Here is a 22,716-nt window from a genome sequence, read left to right on the forward strand (position 1 = left end):
CATACTGCCAGGTGTTTAGAGTATGTCTAGAACGTTGTTCTGGCCTACGCTAGAGCCTATGCCTACCACAATGCCTACCAAACATATCTTTTTGTACCAAACCTACCAACAACCAGTGCTGGCGCTGCCAGCGCGGCCTACCTAGGCCTACCAGGGAGTACTTGGTACCTGTGTAGTATTCTATTTGTTGAAAAAGAAAAGTGTTAAAAATGTGAACGAACAAAAAAGATGACGTATTTACTTAAATTCAGTTAATTTAGATTATTTTATATATTTTTGTTCTAATTTCTTAACATTTAGTTTTGTAAGCACCGTGTGAAACAAAAGAGAGAAATAAATTTTTGTTAGAAGTAAAATAATTTCGCTAGAGGAAATTTTATAAATAACATTTTTTTCGAAATTGTTTACTACATTGAGCACGATTCAAGTTACGAAACCAAAAGAGGCAAACACGAACAAGCAAAACAACGCGATGCTTTTCAAGCATGGCGGCTGTCGAGAAGCCAGCGGCGGCTGCTCCGTGCCCGCAAGTTGGCGTAAAGGACGTAATCGAGAGTGAGTCGAGCCCATTACTCCTACTCAAAGTTGTCATAAGTTGATCTGGTTTGCATGGCTTGTGACTGGCAGCGATTGGCCTTGCGCGTATTTGCGTATTCGATCGTCCAAAACAAGAGGCGTCTCGTACCTACTCTCTCGTAAAGTTGTTTCGAGCTTTCGGTTGAGTTTCTGGTTTGTATCGTAGCGATCGTAACGCGTTGTGCCTGCTGCATTTCATCCGTAGCAGCACAGGAAATTATGTTCTCAATTTCGCCGCTCTCTAGCAGTGAAATTCAGTGAGGCGTCCGTCGATGACAGCGAAGTGTCTGCATCTCTGCATTGCGCTGTGTGGTGTGTTTGTGGTAGTGGTTCCCGATCTTTGATGATGCTCGATGGACTGTGCCTCCTACTTATGACTGCCCCTGGAACAGATTCGCAGAATGGAAAGGAAAATCCGAATGAGAACCCCAGGGAGAGTCTTCTGGAGAAGCTCCGTGCCAAGGCCAAACACTACAAGCCATGGGGAGACATGGCCAAGGCGCTCCGCATGGCTATCATGGTGAGCTTTCCCTTTTAGTGGTTCATTCCGCATGTGTGTATGCGGGCGAAGTAAACAGCACCTAGCCATTTACTGTAGAACGTTGATTGTCTGTGTGTGCACGGAGAGAATGAGCATCGCAGTTAGGTAGAAGACATCAGAACGTGTGGTTTCGAGTCTTTCATTTTGATAACGGGACATACGGGTCCTGTGCACATTCTCCCGAGCCGTCCTAAGATCATATTGCAGACGTCCATGCACATCCTTTGACCCTTGCTGTAGGATGTCAGTTGTCGTGATTTCTGGCGTACGTGTTTAGAATTTGAAAAAAGCGTAATATTTCATTTTTGACAGGTGATATGTGCGTGATTGCGATCCCACTTGTAACGAAGGCCGATATATTTTGACACAATCTGCACTGTTATTATTTGCAAGATGCTCTTAAGTGAAATTCCGTGCACACTCTAGCGTCAGCCTGGCATGATAAAAAAGATATCTTTACTGTTTAGAATATGCACAAAGTGTACATACATGTTCAAATAGTCAAGACCTTTGACATGTCAGTCCATTGTTTTCTCGTAGAGCTAGAATCGATCGTCCCATCGTACTGGAAAACCATTGTATTCAATATCACTGCCAGTTTTCATTGCTTACACATGCAGTCTCCGTAAGGAGGAGTGGTGAACTGATTTTGCAGGCTGTACAGATTGTCACTGAAACAGAAGTTAGACTATGCATGCCCTGTTCTTTGGCAGCTGCAACCATTTGCCACTTGGTAGTAGCCATGTGGTAACAGTGAAGATGCATGTGAGTGAAGGCAAAAGCAGCAAGGCACTGTGCCACTTGATGAAAGGGTCCAGTGCCCCGCAGGGGCATCTGCGTGAGCAGCGTTTAGTGTGTTGCAACACCACGGACCCGAGCAGATGGGAGTTGGACCCTCGCGCGTGTAGCCTTGCATAACTTAGCCATGCCCAGGCAAAAGGGGATCCTGGGTGTTGAGCTGATGCCAAATGTTTGGACTGTGAAGGCGTTTATTAGGCACCAGCCTTTTGGGCCGATCGTTATTTCAGGGTCTGAGCTCACAGCCCGAGCGGCATTTTCCAAGAAAAGTGCAGGAGAGATCAACCCACTAGAAAGGGCTGGAGAGCATGACCCACGATGGCGTTCGCATCCTTCGCTACAGGGCCTTTAAGGCCCATCGATAGAGGCAACACACCCCTTTGACCTCGGCTTCACGTAGACAGCACCCCCCATACTAACCCATCCGGGGAAAATTGGTAGTTACCGTTTCCTGTCCTCCTCCCCAATCTTTGTCTTTCTCTTGTTTGATCTGTCCTGTCTTCTCTTCATTGCCTATTACTCATCTCGGCTCGCACATGCGGGCCGAGATGTGTTCGCAAACACTACCTAGCACTTTCCGCCACAGACTCTGGTCAGCGACGGTCTCCGCATCGTGGCGGCCACAAAGGGCTCCGTGAGCTAATTTTGCATTCTTGAACACAGCATAAAATGCATTCAAAATGGACCTACAAATTCTACAGTGGAATGTGAGAGGACTTCTCCATAACCTCCACAATATTAGAGAACTTTTTCATAAATATAATCCAAAGGTGCTGTGTGTTCAGGAAGCACATCTAAAACCTACGCAAACAACCGTGCTCAGACAACATGCTATCCCTCGGAAAGACCGTGACAACGCTGTTGCCTGGTCTGGAGGTGTAGCAGTAATATTTGATAACTCTGTTTCCTTGCCAAAATCTCTCTCTCCAGACGCCCCTCGAGATGGTGTTTGTGCTAGCAATTCTCTTCAACAAGTTTATAACCATCCGTTGCATTTACAGACTGCCTTATTACCAACTAAGCAAAACATAATCCTGCACGCTCATTGACCAGCTTCCAGAACCACATATTATCGCTGGCGATCTTAATGCTCACAGCAATTCGTGGGAAGACTCCTGGTGTGATGCGAGGGGTTTACTTATGAAAAACTTTCTAGTAACCTGTGGTGCATGCCTCTTTAATAAAGAAAGAGTCATCCACCTGAACGGGAGCACGAAGCTACAAAGTTGGTATAGCGGCCGCCCCGGAAAGGCTTTGGTCCCGGGTTCGAATCCCGGACCAGGTTGAATTTTTCTTCAACTGTGAGGCTTTCTTTCTGAGAAATTCTTTTGTAGCTTCGTGCTACGATTCAGGTGGATGACAGTTTGTCCCTTCCATGTACTTTCCTCCACCTTGCAGGCTTCCGCAGAACTTATTTGCCCTAATACAGCAGTATGACAGTCCACCCGTGCCTCTTATTGCAAAATAACATCGGCTGACTGGAAACATTCTAAAGAGTCAACCTACTTAACACGAGATTTTATGAAAAATTTTTGTATTGATGATGCATTTGTGCTTGTACAGTACAGTAGTGGGTCATATACTTCCATAATGGTGTTAGCTGTTACTTATTTAGCCTTCAGTGCTTTTTTTTTTGTGTAGAATACAAGCTCAAACTAGGTGCCTTTCATTGTTCCTGATTGCTAAAACGCTCATATAAAGCAAACAGGGAATAAAGCCAAGGAAAGCATAGGGGTAATTAGCCATAGTTGAAATTGAAGTGTAAGAAATAATGGAAAAAAGAGAAATGGAATGGTGGACGAAAAGATAACTTGTAGACGGTAGGTACCGAACCCACAACCTTTGCATTACATGAAGTGCCTACCATTGCTTCAAGGCTTCTTGAAAGGCCGGTAAACGTGGCTGCTACCACCACATTTAGGAGCACACAGTTTTTTTTTTTTTTAAGTACTGTTAATCCCTCACTGGATTATTACATGGGTGGGAATGAATACATCAATAAATGCACAGAGGTATGATGCTATGATGCTAACAGCATATGCACACACAATAGAAAAGAAAATGATCCAGGCAAAACAATTAGAAAATTTTTTTTCACAAATTTTTATTTCCTGTTTATTTTGAGTGTCCCACTTTCAGGTGAGCATTTTTAGTGCCACCAAATTCTTGTTTCATTGTGGGCTACAGGTTATTTTATCAATGCTGTCAGAGTAGACTTTTTCTTTTATTATGCTTGCTTGGCTTGATGGTGCTAAGCTGGAAGGTTAGCAGTTTGGTTAAATGGCACTACTGAAAAGTAAATAAGGATTGTCATGGGAATGCAAGTGTGAAGTATAGTAGATGCGTCACTTATGTTCAGCACCTCCCACTGTATTGCAGGAAAAACACCACTTGGTGGACAGTGCCGAGCGCAGCCAGCTTCAGAAGTGCCTTGACACGATCCAGAAGTCCATCAAAGGTATGGCTATTCATTGGCACTGCATGGTTGACTTGAGATTGAGAAACCCCGCGCATATCAAGTATACATCCTGTTCACCAAGCAAGTGAGAATGACACTGACGGTCCTTGCAATGTCTTCATATATTAGCAAGATTGAAAGAGAAATGGCGCTACTGAACGCTACTGTAGCAGAAATGGCGGCGGAGTGCAACTGTAAGCGAGCGTACCCAGTACATATTCCCACATGACGCTGGTAGGCCAATAGAAACACGGCGGCAGCCTATGTGAGGACGGACGAGGGGAAAAGGAGAGGTGTCCTCGCCAAGGTGGCATTCTTCAAAGCGTGTCGCTACTTTACGAAGTTTGAGGGGCTTTAATTGGTCCCAGAGGGCGTGTAAATGTAACTTTCGTATTCTCGCCGCCAGTGGGTGCGACCAGCCACACCTAATTGAGCCCCCTGAATAAAACTAAAGGTACTGCCATTCTTTTATCTTGCCACCCGAGTCGGTGAGCGAGGTGGTCCGGGCCTTCTCCACTCCTCGCAGTTGGAGCAGAGTCACATGGTTGTGCTGCCATTTCCACGGAAACTCGCGATCTGCTGGCCGCACCTTTCGTTGGTGTTTTTGTTTGGACTTACGCTGGCGCCATGACAATTGCTCATTATTATGGTGCGCAGCCTCACGATTGCGGTGATCGCGAATTCTGGTGTTGCATCGATCACATTGCCACGCAGAGTGATCACCACAGTCAAAAAGTGAAAACTGACAGGGCGAGCAGTGAGGGGACTCAGAAAAGGAGAGCCCAAGAGAGGACGAATGTCGCTCCCTTTATCCCCCTTCTTCAGAGGGCTTAAACCCAATCACTCATTGTGAAGCCCAGACGTCTAGGTGCTTCTAGTGAGTGGCAAAGTGAAGTCAGTCACCTGCAGAATCTTGGTTTGAGCTAGTTGGTGCTGTCACATTACCTAGAAATGTCTTTGAATAAACCACTGTGGTCTTCACTAACCATAGCTTCTTCACAACTTCTGTTGGAAAACCCCTCCAGTTACTTTGCCAGCAGTTAATACAAAAATAGTATGAAAAATGCGTTTAGGCTGCTCTTCAATAATTTTAATGCTTACAGAGTCCAAGGTTTGGTTACTGTTACCCCATTTCATTATAATAAAGCTCTAATTTAAAATTTACATGCTCCATACTGCTCCATTAATAAGATACAGTGGAATCTCATTGATACGATCTTCACGGGAACCGGAAAATAAAATGTATCACTAGAAAATCGTATTATCCAAAATACATTGCTCCTATAAGACACTGGCTGGGAAATGAACAAAAAAAGCTTATCCCGAAAAACATATGCAGAATCATATCAACACGATTTCACTGTATATGTGCAACAGATTGCTCCAGAATGAAATTTTATCAGCTCCTAAGATTGCTACAAAATGACTTTGGGCATTCCCACCCCTGCATCGAGAATGCTGTATTTTTCTTGGATTTCACATGTTGGTCCATACCAGTGATTGCTTTGCTGTACTCAGGGATCCAGCTGGAGCAGTTTTTTTTTCAGAGCCTTTTTGTGTGACCCTGCTCATTTTCGGCTTTCAGTGACATCGATGCAGTCCATGATAGAGAGGCTGGACACCATCACGCGACAACAGGGGTGAGTTGCATGGAGTTTTGTTATGGAAGGCGCAGTTATGGGCCATGTGCTTATAATGTGGATATTCCAGCCTCATGTTCACAACGGGTCCTGGAGGCCAGGAGTGCTTCATCAGCTCGGACATGTTCTATGTGGAAGTCCTACTGGAGGCCAGTGGAACGGTGAACGACGTCAAGATTTCCCATCACGGAGATCCCCTTGTGAGTGATACCATCTGCTTTAGTGCATTGGAACGCAAGATTGTGGATATTGGTCAGCTACCAGAGTGTATGCCGAACCACGTTGTAGCTTTTCTATTTTGAGGTTCCAGTGTATCTTTATTACATTACCAGGTCTTGTCTGCCTCTCATTTACCGACAAATCTTTGCTGAACAAGAAAGAGAAGGCTAAAATTCTGAGTTTCAAAATGGCACTAAACCAAATGCCTCACAAAGGCCGATGACAATTTGATAGGCGGACTGATTTTAGTCGAGGAATTCATGAAGGTAGGTCAAGCTGTCACCATGTTGGCCAACTTTCTAAGGTGCTGTTGGTTCAGCTCTGCCCAGCGACAAAGAAAGGAATGACAAGCTGAATATTAGGGATGCTTAGGTGTAGTTTTTCATTCATTGGTGCTATATATACGACTGCTACTGTTCATTATAACAATCGAATCTCGTTAATTCGACCTCTCAGGGGGCCAGAAATTTATTAGAATAAAACAGAGTTCAAACTAAGGAGAGCCCTTTTAAATATAGCACCCGATCAATTGTGCGATACAGCGCTCAAAACCAAAACCGTCACTCAGCTTGCATTGAAAGTCTTATCTTTATTAAATCAGCGTGCAACGAGATATGCCGGAAGAAGCCTAGGCTCCATATAATGTCTAACTGCGAGAATATTGCGCCTCGCACGCTATTTGCTGTGGGTACGAGGGAAAACGTGCAAGGGTGAGCTGAAAAGGATGGTGGCTGGAGCCTGCCCAATATTGAAGATGATGTGATCACGTGCGCGCTAGGAGCGGGGAATGGGGGGTTTAGGTGAGCGGCGTGGTAACGTGATCAAGAGTGCACCAAGGTCTCCTTCCTGCTCCTTTTAAGCTGGTTGGGAAAGGAGGGCGCACACCGCTTTTAAGGCACGCAACATAATGGTAGCTAGCGACGCATCGAACTTTTGCCTTTGGCCCGGGTTTGTCCGAAAAGCAGTCCATGGAAGTGAGAAATTTTGTTTGAAATAACCATCGCGCAGTCTCTGGAGTTTGAATTCATGGGTCTTTTTCTCTATTCAGTTACATAGAACTTTGCCGGAACCTACAGAGCAGTTCGAATTATTGGGATTTCGCTGTAGTATTTATTGGGCAAACTTCATGTTCATATTGCGTTTGCAAGTCATTTAGTTTTGGTGCACACAAACACTAAGCTTCTGCCATGGGCAAATCAATGTAAGGGCTATGGTTTTATGCAGTGTGTATATAATAGCTCGCCCTCTCTCTTAAAAGCAATAACACATTTGGCTGTTATATGTGTGCAGGCTATTTCTTTTTATTTGGAACTTGCATGACCAGCTCTTCACATAAGGTGTCTTGCACAATTCCTCGTGTTTTGTTTGTGAACTAATAATTACAGCAACAGCATTCGTTGGAGTAGGCTATACAGTGAAAAGTGTTAATGGTACGATTTCTACGTGCTAAACTGCAACATTGCTTCTCCCAGGTGACTGACTGATGTGTTTTTGTTTTTCTTCTCTCTTCCTTCCACATGTGACAGAGCTGTCCTGAACTGACGCAGGTGCTGATGTGAGTCCAGTCACCTTTTGTTTCGCCTGTGCATTGGTGTTCTTGTTATAAGCTTTTTCGTTTTTGACCCAGGCGGGGAGACTTCGCAGAGTTCACCAAACACCTCGAAGGGCTGGCATCAATCTATCAGCTGAATGCAGACAAGTGAGTGCACTCCTTTGTTTTAAAAGAGAGAAAATTTGATTCTGGCCTTAATTAATTAAAATAGTTTAATTAATGTGCCCACATATCACAGACCCTATTGCTCTTGATTCATGGTACCTAATACATTTATCCCGCAAAAGTGTACTTGCACCTCAGTAATTGGCTCCCTTTCTCCACTGTCAGCTTTTCTTTCTTTCTTTTCTTTTTTTCTTTTTTGTTATTTATTTACACAAAAGGAAAAGCAAGGCCATTAAATGTAAAATACAAGGAAAAGAATGGATTATTATCTGTACAGAAGAAACACAGCTAAAACCTTTGTCAAGTTTAAAACATAGCAGCTAAATCAATGTTTCCGTTTTTAGCAGACCATACGCAGTAAAATCTCGTTGATATTATCCTAGTACGATTGCATGGTGCCAATGTTTGCGACGGAGAAAACAAGAAATGACCCAATACAGTTACATTTCTTTTTAGCTATTAATATATTCCTGGGAAATATGATCCTTTGGCAACAATGTTCATTAGTTTTGTGATTGTACGATAAGTTTTCCGGCCACTAAATCCCATGCGAACAAGAAAAGGCGTGAGGCATGCGCGATTGAGAGCAGTAGTGGCCCACCACTGCAGTTTTGCCGTAGTACTAGCCCGCTCATGTGATGTGAAAATGACGGCGCGCACTTGGTTTCCTCTTCCGGTACCAGCATATCTCGTGTGTTGTCGCATGTCACCATTCACAGTTATCGCCACCAACCGTATTGCGATAAGCATCTTCACCTATCTGTTTCACAGTGCTTGTGGCGTTGTGCTGCTGGAAGCTTACTGCATGCTTGCAGGCGACGTGATGTGATAGTCATGTTTAGCTCTGGCGGCATCGTATTCGAGCGTCGTCCACCAGCTCAATTTCATTTCGGTTTCCCTGCGCTGGCTTAAAACACTACACATCCCAGGCTGCTCAACAGCTCAACGCGTGTCACCGTCTCACGCTGCAACGATTCTCACACAGTGGGCACGTTAAAACTTCCCGCCAATACGCCATGCCTGAAGAAGCTGCCAAGTGAGGCCTAATTTGAGGAGTGCAAACACAAGCTTGCCGAAGCCGCAAAAACGACAATGCGCGTCTCGGGCTGCTCGAGAAACACCAGTTCGGCGCGCGTCGGGCGTCTAGTGCTGCACCGATTTGAGCGACGCTTCGCATTACGTAGATGTCAACTACAGTTGAGCCTGCCAAATCTTTGAGTCACTTCAGATCGTACGTTTTCTCGGTTAGTACGTTATTTCTCGTGTTTTCTTCCAGAATGCATGATGGAGGTTCTTCTGTATATTACTCGTAATGGCCCTGTTAGCTAAGCTGATGTGAATGGACATCATTAAACGAGAATGTATTAAAAACTCAAGCACTGGTTACATAGTTGGGCTTAATCTGTGGAAATATGCTACAATTGTCCTTGGTGCTTATGGCACAGCAAGTTATCTCTGACTGTAAAGCCTACATGTATTTGGACAAAGTAAGTTACAAAAACTAGTAATGCTGTACCACACAGCGCACACTGTAGTACTGCATAGATCACAGTTAAAATATGCATTGTGGCAACATTAAAGGGACACTTAAGCAAAACAATAAATCAACTTAGACTGATAAAGTATTCTTCGAAAACTCTGCTGTCGTTAATTACACTGCAATAGGGCAATTATTAGAAGAGAAAATGAAGCTCAAAGTTATTTTCTTTTTTTTTAAATTTTGTGTGGAAACCCCAACGTCAGCATTTCATTGTGACGTCATGACTTCTAAAGTAATTTTTCGTATTTGGGCCTTGTTGGCTCAGTAAAAGTTGCCAAATATGTGCCTTTATTAACAACAATGTTTCCAGTTAGAGGAAAGAATAGCTGTTTATGCAGATGTAAAATCACGGTTGCTGTCCTCTTTTTCCCAGTAATGATGGCTGCAGCACTCGAACTTGTGTGAAATGTTACACTTACTAGTACTGATAGCATAAGGCATGATGTGGTATCCATCAAGGATCAGTACTGGGTAAGAAAAAGACTTAGCAGATCTTTGTCTGAACTTTTAATGATGGAGCTCTGCATAAGCTGAGGCGTTGCTTAAAAGGCCGACGTTCTGTCAATTGGAATCTGTCGATAACGTCTCATTATTCTGTCTTTTCTTGTTACAGAAAACAGAAGACCAAGGCATACCTGGCTCTTCAGGCCCTGGAGACCGACTTGAGTATCTTGTCCCAGCTGCAGAGGTATCGGAATATGTCAGAGAAACATACTGTGTTCTAAAAAATTTAATTATGGGTTTTACGTGCCAAAACCACGTCTGATTATGAGGCATGCTGTAGTGGGAGACTCCAGAATAATTTGGACCACCTGAGGTTCTTTAACGTGCACCTAACTTTAACTACACAGGTGTTTTCGCATTTCGCCCCCATCGAGATGCGGCCGCCGTGGCTGGGATTTGATCCCGCGACCTCGTGCTTAGCAGCCCAACACCATAGCCACTAAGCAACGACATAGGGTATGCTGTGTTCTATTCTTTTATTTCACATTCTGGCTTTTCTTTAATTCAAGCACTCCCCACCCCCTTATTTTACTAATTTCCATGATGACTAAAATGGGCATTGTGTTGCTGAGCACGAGGTCGCGGGATCAAATCCCGGCCGCGGTGGCCGCATTTCGATGGAGGTGAAATGCAAAAAGGCCGGCGTGCTTGCGTTGTAGTGCACGTTAAAGAACCCCAGGCGGTCAAAATTAATCTGGAACCCTCCACTATGGCGTACCTCATAACCAGAACTGGTTTTGGCACATAAAACCCCAGAAAGAAGAAGAAGGTGACTAAAATGGGGAAGAGTGTGTAGACTTGAAGCAAATGAAACTCTTTCACTCTCTCGGTCACCTGTAAGAATTTATGTTTTCATTAAGGGCCATTGTCACGTTAACGCTTTCCTGTTTTACTTTTCAGCTTCATGAATGAGCCGAGCAACCTTGTTCACAAGTCTCCAGTTGGCATTTTACAACCGCGCAAGGGAGGTAAGCACAAGCTCCACACAGACAGTACGTTTATGGGTCTAGGAAAACAGAAGTACTCACCGCTGTCCACCAGAGTGCCTGCACTGGCAGACACTCCACACACACTCCGGCACCCTTGATGTCACCCTTTAACTGGCAGCTCAACGATTATGTTGACCACAAGAGTATCTGCAAAAACTAGGCGAACCTCGTGGTCATATTCTCACCAACGTGAAAATTGTTTCCTTTGTTTAAAGAAGCTCTTGTATTTTATGTCCATAGAGGTACATCTCAAGAACACACATTGAACTTGTCAAAGCAAGTATCAAACACCAGTTTTTGACCATACATTTACCTTTAGCCGGCAGGCCAAAAATATTTTTCGCCACCTGTATCTTGCTTAGTTTTCAGGGAAACCCTTTGTTATTTTATTTGGTACGTTTTTGAAAAATATAAAGGTGAATTAAAGCAATAGACACATTCTAGGCGAAGTCTTTCTTATCCTGCCAGTTAAAGGGATACTGTGCAAAAGCAGAAAAGGCACTTTAGTGCTCCAAGCCTGCTGATTATAATTTTATGCTGTGAATGAAGCCCAATGGGCATGCTTCTTTCAGATACAGTTAAACCTCGGTATAACAAAATCTGTAAAATCTGCAATTTGCTTCATTATATCGAAATTTCGTTGTATTGAAATTTGACCTTTTACGCAAATAAGTGCAGTCGCCTATAAATTTTTCTTACCCACAAAGGGACCGCAGAACTTTCTGAATTGTCGGGCAATCAAAAAAAAGCAAACTTGAATGAAAAAACAATTCATTTTGATGAATTTGGGAGTCGGCGACGAATGATACGGTTGCATGCCACATCGACGATATCTTCACGTCGGCGGTACAAATTAAGCGAAGCCAGCCATGCTTTTGCGTGCACTCTGCCCCTGCAGCTGATAGCATAGCCTGCACTGGGATGACGCTATCATGAAAAGCGCTGGCAGTGGGGAGCGAATGCTTCGTCTGCCTCGCACCAACTGGTCACCGAAACTTGAGATTAAGGAACCTCTAATATTACATGTGCGGGAAGACAGCTTACATGATGCCATGCCGTCTCGGCATGCCCAGTCTTTGCACATGCGGCAGATTACCTCTACAACAGGGTGCACGGCTGTGCATGCACTCGGCCGCGTTTACAGCCATGCGCAGCCACAGCCCGGATGTGCGCTGGAAATCGAGATACGTGCCAACCAACCCCCCCTTCCCTTCCGCGCCCCCCCACCCCTGCGCCGCTCTTGCTCCCTTACCCCTCTTTCTCTTTGCTCGTGGGGGAAGGCGGCACTCGTGAAGCCGCCATCTTTCTTTTCTCACCCTCGCACGCTTTCACTCGCAGCAAAAGCACACATTGCCCCGGGGGGCGATACGATCTTATCACACTTGGACTTTATATGGAACATGATGTGGCTCCACTTGAGCGGTCACTCTTGTCATGCGGTGCGCGATTTGAGAGGTGCGTCTGCAAGCAGCCGATTGTAATTCAATCATTTTACCATCTGCATGTGCAGAAGTTTACGTGTATGGTCTCGGCATTCCTTTGCAGAGGCAGTGAAATTTCGTTATATTGAAATTGCATACAAACACGCTTTGTTATATTGAGGTTCTAAATACATGGTGTTATATGGACAGGAGGTTATGAAAAGTTCTTGATATACTTCGTTATATTGAGAATTTCATTATATTGAAGTTCGTTATATCGAGGTTTAACTGTACTACAGGCTTTTATTACTATTGCTGTGTATACCCTCACCTGTCAGCTGGTTATGAGTAGTTTGAAAGAATATTCCTTGTAAACATATCTCCTATTGTTTTGACTAAGCCATTCAGTTGTCAAATTCTTTGTACTGCTATTTTAAATAGGAATGCAATGCTGGGATCTTTTCTGTGATAGCTTTCAGACATAAATTTTGTTCATTTCCGCTAATCCAGAACAAGTCTAGCCAACTCTCACTGTGCCCTTTCTTTTTTCAGTCCTGTATAATGGTTTGTTTAAATGCTTGCATTACTACTTGAACAGTATTGTCTGCATTTTCCTTTCTATGACAAAGTTTTATGTGCAGGGTAAAAAAAAATAAAAATTTCGGGTCACAAGCTGTGGCACTACTACTGCCTTTCATCTCTGTGTGTTCCCTTTCCTTTCAGGACACCCCATGAAGCTCACATTCTTTATCTCACCCTACGACTTACTCGATGTGGACAGCAAGTCTTCCATCCCGCTCACTGTCGAAGGCAAGTGTTTAGCTGCTATTACCTTCATCTGTCTTTGTTGTGTGTGGTGTGTGGTGCTTGTGCAGCCTACAAATACCATATCCTTGAGCATGTGCACATTTCGAATCCTAAAGATAAAGACTGCAAGGTGCAGCATTTGTAGTCTGTTCTTTCCTGTGCAGGGAAATGCTTCACAATGAAAATTAATTAAGAGGCCAATGATTACTTCTTGCTGCCACTTTTCACATGAAGGCTTAATGGGGACCAAATGATATATGTAGTTCTAAAAGCATTATACTGCTTCACAATTTGTCATACAACAGTGCTAATAATTCAATATAGTATAAGTATGTGTTCCTGTCACACAGCAACGCATATACCGTATTTACTTGTGTAATGAACACACTCGCATAATGAACGCACCCCCCAAATTAGTCGCGAAAAATCTGAAATTTTTTTTCTCACGTAATGAACGCACCCCCAACTTTGCTGCTGTGCGGTCCCATGATCGAATGGCCGTGCTATAGTTTTTCGGAGAGACTAGGATCTTTTACTCTCGCACATGTGTTTAAAGCAAGTGTACTTAATCTCAATGCCCGTTCATGACAAAGCCATGACGAGAGAACACTGGCGGGAAGCGTACGGTAAGAACAGGCTGAGCATTATCATAGTAGCTTGGGACCTGACGGAAGCAGCGGCCGCGATAATGCTCAGCCTGCTCCTACCGCATGCTTGCCGCCAGTGCCGGCACAAAGGCTGACTTACGGACTCTGACTACTCTGAATTGGGAGAGCGCGGGCGCGATGCAGGTCGCGGCGCTTGGGAGAGTACAATTGAAGGAGGGGCAGCAGGCATAGTCTGCGTAGTCTGTTGCTCGCTTTTCTGCCTGTCTTTGGTTTCGCTGTGTGCGATAGGCCCAAAGTCGAATTATACGCCTGCTGTAGGACAGAGAGTTTATCTGTTCACAAAACTGAAATGCTGATCAGATACCAATAAAGTTCGACATGCTGATGAGCAGGTCGGTCGAGTAAAGAGACGCACCCAGTGTTCTTGACAAACCAGTTGCCGAAAAGCAGCGCTTCAACGTGATGTGTGCGATAACGGCAGACGGCTGGAAGCGGCTGCAAGGACGAACTGTTGAGGGAACCATAATGTGGATGAAGCGGCCAGCGACCTGGACGACAGGTCTGATGGTTTCAATGCGTGGTGAAGGGCAATAAAAATGCTGTTACGGTTTGCAAATAGCTTACGTCTATTTTTACTGCAAAGATAAGTTATCTAATGCATTTTCAAATCATTACCATCTTAGTTTTCAATTTTTGGCGTTTCGAAAAAGTTCCCATAAAATTTACCCTGCATAATAAACGCACCCCCCAACTTTGCTATGATTTCTGGGGGAAAAAAGTGTGTTCATTAGGCGAGTATATACGGTATATAGTACTATAATGGTGCCCTAGCGAAAAGCCCAGTGTTGATATTGGTCAGTTAGCATTCCTTAAGGTGTGGTACATAAGTGCCTTTGCATTTCAGTCCTATGAAAATTGGAATTTGGTAAGTTTGTATACAGACATTGTATGTAGACATAAAGCAACAATGGTGCTATGAGGGACATCATATTGGAGGGCTCCACAATAATTTTTAGCACCTGGAGTTCTTTTACGTGCACCTCAACCTAAGTACTACACGAGCATTCTTGCATTTTGCCCTCATCAAATCATGGTTGTCGTGGCCAGGAGTCACAACCATGATTTTATGCTTGGCAGCAGAATCCCATAGCCACAGAGCCACCACATCAAGTTAGCCACCTATGATGGGAACAAAGAAGTCCAGCATATGGTAATGCAATACAAAATTGACGCTTAAGAAAAGGAAATTATATTGGAATATACAAAGTGCCCCAATGATACCATATCAGCTACAGTAGAACCTCGTTCATATGTTTGGGGGGGGGAGAGAGAGAGAGAGAACCAGAAGGAAGAGAGAGAAACAACTTTTATGGGAAACGGCAAGGAACATACTGAATCGGGAATACATAAAATTTGAAGCTACAAAAAAAATGTTGCGCTCACGGTGACATCTACTAATGCGAAGCATTGTGTGAATCACTGCAGCACGAGGTGCCGACGTGTGCCAAGCTGGTAAGGCCCGAGCGGCCCAAGACGCACGTGCTAGTCATTTTGCTGCTTCAGCAAGTTTATGTTTGCACGCCTCGAATTTGGCCTGGCTCAGTAGGTTCACTGGGCAAGGCATTTTGGCAATGAGTTTTGATGTGCCTGCTCTGCAAGAATTGTTGCAGCAAGAGACGCTGACGCGCATCTAGCTGGTGCCACTTAAGTGGCCTGTGAGATTTTTCATGTTGCATAGTGTTTTAGGACGGCTACAGAAAACTGAAATGAAATTGAGCTGGTGGGCAACGCTTCAAGATCGAAATATAACCCTTATTTCGAGCCGCCTGCAGCAGGAAAAGGAACCTAGTTTGGGTTATTGCCTATTGAAAGCGGGTAGTACACTTCCAACGGCAGTACGCCACACACCACCTGGGAACAGATAGGTGAAGATGCTCATCGCAATAGGGTTAGTGGCGATAGTTGTGAATGCTACGTGCAACAACCCGCGAGGAGATTTGCTGGTACTGGAAGAGAAAACTGAGTGCATGCCATCATTTTCACGGGACACGGACAAGCGAGTACTGTGGGGAAGCTGAAATGGCGGGCGCCTACTGCTCTAGATTGCACGTGCGTCACACCTTTTCTTGTTCACATGAGACCTTGCAACCGAAAAACGTATCACAAGATAGCAGTTCAGCAATATACTGCACGTTGGTGTCGGAAGATCACGTTTTCCAAGAACATATTTAACGGTAAAAAAGAAGCGTAACTGTATGAGGTCATTGTTTGTGTTCTTGATCACAAACGTTGGTGCTGGGAAATCATATGAAACAGGGTCATATTATCAACAAATTTCTATTGTATAGAATTTTTAAATCTAGTTGATGTTTTAATAGTTGCTCTTAGGCAGAAATCTGATTCCACTCTTCAGGCATGCGTGGCAGATGTTTGTCCGTGTCTCTTTTTTTATTGTACTTTGTGTAAAAATTCCAGCGCAGTAAACTGGCCTTGTGAATGTCATCTCATCTGTCACTCATCGCTCCACTTTGCTCTTATTTTTCACAGCCATCCTAGAGAAGGGTCTTGGTCACTCTGTGTCTGTCTGCATTGAAAGCTCAGGTTCACACAAGCTCCAAACAACATCACTCATCAGCGTCACCAACACCCCTGAGGGTAAAAAGTGAGTACTCGCTTCTAAAGAGAGTTTGAAATTGCCTTGTTCAAATGGCCACTAGAAAAAACATTGAATCACTTGATACTTGCAGGTTATAATTTTTTTTTGTTACAAAAAGACTGATTCATCAGAGGAGAGGATGAGGTCCAGGCTTTCCATTTTGAATGTCACTTCCAAACTATGGCATCAATGACGCCATTGTGATGTCATGGATTTCACATTATATTCATGTATTTGAGCCATTTTACTGTGCGAGCAGTTGATGCAAGTGTAGCACCATGTCCGTCGCATATGTGTTCATCCCTTGCGTAGCCTCCACAACTTGCTAAATGGCTTTAAGTGATTTATTTCTACAGACAGAGAAATTGGGGTAGCGAGATGAAACATTGCACAGATATAGCATGCAGTGTGGACAAACTAGAGGTGCTTTTAGAAATGCTCAGGCGCAATTAACCACGCATAAGCAACGACTAAAGTTTTGAATGATTGCCCATTAAATGGTCCTGTATACCGTAGAAGCTTGTTTGCAAATTGCAACAGATCGCTGCAGACAGAGGAATAGCAGAATTCGGATAAAGATTTCTACATATCAAGTTGAACCTTTGTAGTACGTATGTTCTTATGTGGGTCTCAAATAGGATTTTAATTAAGTGCTCAAGGTGCCCTTTGGAGCAGATGTGGCTAGGGGGAAAAGAGTGATGTTAGTGGATGAAAATAGGACAGCATACAAGTGTTTTGGTGACGGCGCAGTGCAGGGTTATGATGTATGACATCAGTGTCTCAGGAGAGAGTATGGTGCATGCAGTGGTGTGGTACTTTATTGGAAGCTTGTCGCACAGACAAGGCCGCTAGGAAGAAAGCCGTCAAGGTTGCACAAGAGTGAAAATTGCAGTGCTCATGCAGAATATCGACAATATTTGCATGATAATAAGCAACAGCACTTTAGCAATGGATGTTTATGAGGTGAACATTAACTGCTGCTGCAGTATTTGACATGGGTTTCTTAGAATGGTGCATACATCTGTAAGGATTTCATTAAAAAACTGGGTTATTATGCAGGGAAATCCCATGAAAGCGTTAAGTCTGTTCATTTGCTTGGTTTTAATGAAATGCAATATACTTTCTTTTTCCTTACCAGTGCGCCAGGGCTAGTGCTTGTAGAACCTATAAAATCAGCAGGAGCTGGAGTAAGAACTTCTATGCAGTGCAGTCACCCGTCCTTCGTTTTAGCTTTTTTTTTTTTTCTAGCTTATCGAGATTCCACTGGCAATAAGACTGACCTATTTGTGAATCAAGGCATTTAAGTGTACAGTTTGCTGAACTTAATATTTCTCTCCTTTAACATTGCTGCTTGAACCTTGCAGCCTGCCATCATTTGCTGCCCTGAGCAACCTCAACAGCACAATGCTACCAGCAAGCTTTGTGCTCAAGCTGCCCAAGCCCATTCCCATGGCTGTGGCATTGGTTCGCAAGATACATGCTGTCACATGTAAGCTCTGTTTTGCTGCATGATTCAGTAAACAGAGGGTTTGAAATAAAGATCCTGTGCAAGATTAAAAATGTACTACATAAGCTGCATACATTCTATGCACTTGTTTGCTCAGTGGTGCTAAGTATAACAGTGCTCAGTGTTTCACATATAGATGCACAAATAGTAAAGCAAAGTGCTTGTTCTGTTGCACGAAGAAAAATGAATTTAAAAAGCTAAGCAAGAAGTCACTTCATGTCAAAGTTTGTGCTTAATTTGTCATGCAGAAAATGTCGCTCTTGGTACATTGTAGCTGCTTCAAAGCTTGCAGACCCTAGGCTGTGCAGTATGCGCACATCCTTTAGGAGTGGTCTTCACAGCTTTATACACGCAGGCAGGCAGCCTTTGAGGCCAAGTTTTGAAGCCACTGCACTGCACCAAATGGTGGAAAGGTTCAAGGAGGTTTACAACACCTTGTATGCCTAGTCATCTTCTTGCTCAGGTTACACCCTCTGTCTGATGGTATTAGCTTACACACATGTACCTGATTCACCCTGAGAGTGCCTACTACTTATTGTGTTCTGTAAAAATAATTTGGTGGTTACCAAGCATGATAAGTCATCTTCCTGTCATCTGTGGTGGTGTAAACATGTCTGGTGATAATTGACTGTAGTCTTGGGCTTCTTTGCATTCATCACAACATCCCTTGCAGGCAGAATATTCACTGCGCATTTGCACTGGGAGAAAGACATTGCTCTCATTGTGATTTCTGCTTACCGCGCAGTGATCGAGTGTGCCGACACCAGCACTACACAACCTCTCCTGTCCCTCATTATCAACCAGGCATCAGAGGGGAAGCTCACTGCTTCGAGTGATCGTGGCCTGAATGTGGTGAGACAAGAATTGTTACAGGATGCACACTCCCATAATCTTTGCAAGGCAGCAGTTGTGCATAGAGGTCATGCTTGCAAAGAGGAGTTGGCTGTACTGTAATGTTTTTGTAAGCATCCTCAAGTCTATTATGCAACTAAGACGTAAGATGAGTGTCATTCTTTAGGGGGTCATGGTATCTCACAGGAGTATTCGACCACTGTGGATTGGGGCTTGGAGAGCCATGGGGCCGCGTCAGCCGTTGCCTCGCATAATTTAGTGCGCCACTGCGCACACGCTCAGGCTGCACAAGTGGGGCACAGAGCGCTGTGCATGCAAGAAAACACTGTATTGCCCTAAGTTAGCAGAAACAATTTATTTGTCGCTTATTTGTTTATTTGCCACCCAACACTGCACAAACGCCTGGTTCTGGGGCACGGGAGTCAAAAGGGCTCCTGCCTCAAGGGCGAAAAATAGACAGGGGCGCCGCGAGCACGTCGCTGGAGGAGGATGGCTCCCTGCGACACGTCACTAGGAAAAGTCCCCACGGCTATGCTTGCTCTAGAGATGATCAATGGGCCTACTTGCGAGAGCTTGGGTACTCTCCGTCGGCTTGGGCCTTCAGAAAGTGCTGCTCGACAAAGAATGACCACGCGCAAGCAATAGGCACCGCTCTTTGGCCTAGCGTTCGGAAGAAGCAACACAAGGTATCCGCTGGCTGTAGGTGCGAAGGCTCTGTAGATGAGCTCAAGTCCAAGGCCCTAACAAAGGGGCCAGCAGATGAGAGGAGAACGTGTACGTACCCAGTGCTGTCCCACAGAGACCTCCCTCATGCTCGCTTGGCGAGAGCGAATTCAGTGCAGCCTCAGGGAGAACACAGCAAGAGCGGCAGGAAAGCCCAGCTTGTTCATGGCAGGAAAAGGGTCAACTCTAACTGCACATAGTTGAGTGCCGTGCTCAAATATTGAATATGGTCCTGTCTTTTTGCTAAATGGCAAGGCAAGTGTTGTGGCTTGCCACCACCTTGTCACATTACTATTTATATTTTGTTGCTTTCTAGTTTATTTGGGAGCTGAGTTTATAGAGACCCTGAAGCACCTTTTATTGAAACTATAGAAACATGCCTGAATGACTGATGTTTTACAGGAAATGTATTCCCGAAGAATGTATTTTTTTTTTAATTTGAGTATGAGCGTAGATATGAACAGGGCAATGCTTACTTTCCCTATTCCCCCTCAACTAATTTATCTATCTCAGCCAAGGCAGGGCATCGATAGCAATGCTTTGCCTTTTGCTCCTTTATCTTTTTTTTCTGCGGTGCACATGTGGTAATCACTCAAGGTTGATGTCTGACAAAAGTGCCTGAGAATAATGAAGGAGCAGTGACAGGACTGGTGGGACTCGTTAATAACTACCGCTTGCCTGTCCTAGATCTGGAAGGGTGTGCATGGGTGCACGAACTTGGGATTTCGAGTAATGGGTCACAAGCAATCACCAAATGGTTGGCGTCCATGGGCCACTGCCACTGGTTGCCAGCTGCCAATGCCAGCTGTCATGCCTGCTGTAATGTCATTGCTGATGCCGCATAGGGCGAAAAAATTGGTTAATCCCTCTTTCAGAGGTATTGGTCATAACACAAAAGTTAAATGTGTATTCTGAGAAGCAGTGGCAGCTTTCTTGTTCATTCACAAATACAAGTTCACAAACATGCACAGTCTTTTATTAATTACAGTTTCACTTAAATTGCGAAGCAGTGGCAGTGATAGCAAGCATGCGAGGCCTGTACTGCTGTGCAGCGTAAACAGCACCCCAGAGGCTGTGAGGCATCATTGGTAATATATCAAACACGCCAATACCGCATGACATGTTTTTTGTGAGCGAAAGCACAACATGCTCCATGCAACTGCACTGCCACCGACACAAAAGCACCCGCATGAATGAAATGAAAACGTGGCACAGACTCGCCATGCATTTTCATCCCTGATGACACTGTATTATTTTTATGGTCGCAATCACGCACATCGTGCATGGCAAGGCACTGCTCGAGTTCAGTGATAAGGGTTCAGTGGGGATGATTAAAGGTGACTTGTCCATGACGAATGTTGGATTGCGACAGTGGAAAACGAAAAGTTTGCTCGTGTGCGTATGTCTGAACAAGAAAGTGCATGCTGACCGCTTTCCCAACTAATTGTCAAGGTGTTCCATGGAGAGGATGTGTGGATGGCAACACCATCTGGTGCATTTTCCAACATTCCCCCTTTCAGCTCTACCGCCTCACAAAACGGCAAAGTAGCACATCTTGCGAGGATGCCAGGAAATTAGCAAGATGATGATTGCGTGATGTACATAGTACATAGTACAGATTTTTGGTGGAGCCCTGCATTAAAGGGTTCCTGAACCACCCCTCGGGCTTGGTGAAAAAACACAGTCAGCGGATAGCATATGCTGCTGTGAACATCTCAGCCAAATTTTGCAGTCGTGCGTGGTGCATGGAGCTCGCAAGTGGAACGTGAAGGCACCTTGTCCTCGCACGTGCTCTTTTCAACAGAAGCCTGCTCCTCGCTCTTTTCAGGACACTTTATTTCAAAATATAGCAGCAGCTGCTATTGGCCAATAGCTGGCATCAAGAAGGGTGTTTGGAACAGTGTGCTTCTTCCTACTGTTACTGTGTGTATTTATTGACACAGTTTAATGAACAGGCTGAAGTAAGTGAAAATCTGCTTTTGAATTTCGATAAAAATGATGTACTTCTGGAAGAAGCCGACTATCGTCTGCTCACTCGGCCACGGCCACCCGCATAGGAGTTAAACTTGGCAGCCCTGCTTATCGATGTGATAGCTGTCACCAGCACTGCACAAATGCCCGCGTGGCGGGAAACCAAAGGGGTCCCGCACCAAGGGCGAAAATACAGAAACGGGCGCCTATAGCACGTCGCTGTGAGAGCACAGGCTCAAGCTGGGACATGCCGCTAGGAAAAGTCTCAGCGGATATGCTACTTGCTCTGGTGATAATCAATGGGTCAACTCGTGAGAGCTCGGGAAATCTCCTTCGGTTTGGGCTTTCGGCAAGTGCGACTCGGCGTGGTACGACCTCGCGCGAGCACTAGGCACTGCTCGTCGGCTTACCGTCAGGAAAGGATCAGCACAAAGTACGCACTCCTCGCATGGGCAAAGGCACCGTGCGCGAGCTCAAGTCCTAGTCACAAAAGTGTCGGCGGACGAGAGGAAAGCATGTACGTGCCCTGCGCTGGTCCCGGAGATAATAGAGCCACGCTCAGTAACTAGCAGCCGAAGCGTGGCCGCGCAGTGACGTCCGCGCCCCGCCCTCACCGCAAACTACCGCGTGTGGAGTGCCACCGCTGGAACTGGTTGGGAGCGGGCGGGGATAGGCGAGGAACGGCAGAACAGGTGAAGCCTGCGCAACGGCGCCTCCCTCAGTCCCCTCAATGTTATGCCAGATTGCAGCTTTTCTGCTGCATGGAGCAAAATGTTTGGCTCGCATGTTCACAGCAGTATTATTGACAGATAGGTAACATTTTACCACTGCGTTTAAAAAGCGTTTCAGCGCCTTTTAATTGTAAATGCGATAAACCTGTAGGTGAAACTGATTTTACTGCATTTTGGTAGCTTTTGTGTGGAATATTCGTCTTTGCTTGCAGACACTGCCAGATCAGCAGCACTGCTACTATCTGCTGTCGGGCAGCCCCGAACTGCCAGGAGTCATGGTGTCTGGTGTGCCCTTCACCCATCCTACGCACGTGCCACAGATCTTGGTGTTCCTGCGGCAGCAGCTGTTGTTCAACACATTGGTGGCCAGCTGTGTGCGCCCCTCCAGCCGACAAAGTGAGCATTGCGCAACTATCTCATTTTTCTTGTTAACACGCTCTTTTTTCACTGCTACCTTT

At 44.9% G+C, this 22,716-nt stretch overlaps 1 protein-coding gene across 1 annotated transcript in view; it reads left to right on the plus strand.

The window, feature by feature from the left end:
• The first annotated feature begins 447 nt into the window (after positions 1–447).
• The window catches only part of LOC119442017 (mediator of RNA polymerase II transcription subunit 1-like), a 32,159-nt gene continuing 9,890 nt past the window's right edge, over positions 448–22,716 (plus strand). Inside the window, 14 exon segments of the mRNA XM_037706724.2 lie at positions 448–555; positions 969–1,096; positions 4,295–4,373; positions 5,959–6,013; positions 6,084–6,213; positions 7,759–7,787; positions 7,860–7,931; positions 10,103–10,177; positions 10,894–10,961; positions 13,127–13,213; positions 16,366–16,480; positions 17,839–17,963; positions 18,727–18,833; positions 22,471–22,654. Of these exon segments, the coding sequence (XP_037562652.2) occupies positions 486–555; positions 969–1,096; positions 4,295–4,373; positions 5,959–6,013; positions 6,084–6,213; positions 7,759–7,787; positions 7,860–7,931; positions 10,103–10,177; positions 10,894–10,961; positions 13,127–13,213; positions 16,366–16,480; positions 17,839–17,963; positions 18,727–18,833; positions 22,471–22,654 (1,324 nt within the window). The 5' untranslated portion in view covers positions 448–485.

Source organism: Dermacentor silvarum, chromosome 2 (genome assembly GCF_013339745.2).
Source record: "Dermacentor silvarum isolate Dsil-2018 chromosome 2, BIME_Dsil_1.4, whole genome shotgun sequence".
In the NCBI taxonomy this organism is placed as follows: Eukaryota; Metazoa; Arthropoda; class Arachnida; order Ixodida; family Ixodidae; genus Dermacentor; species Dermacentor silvarum.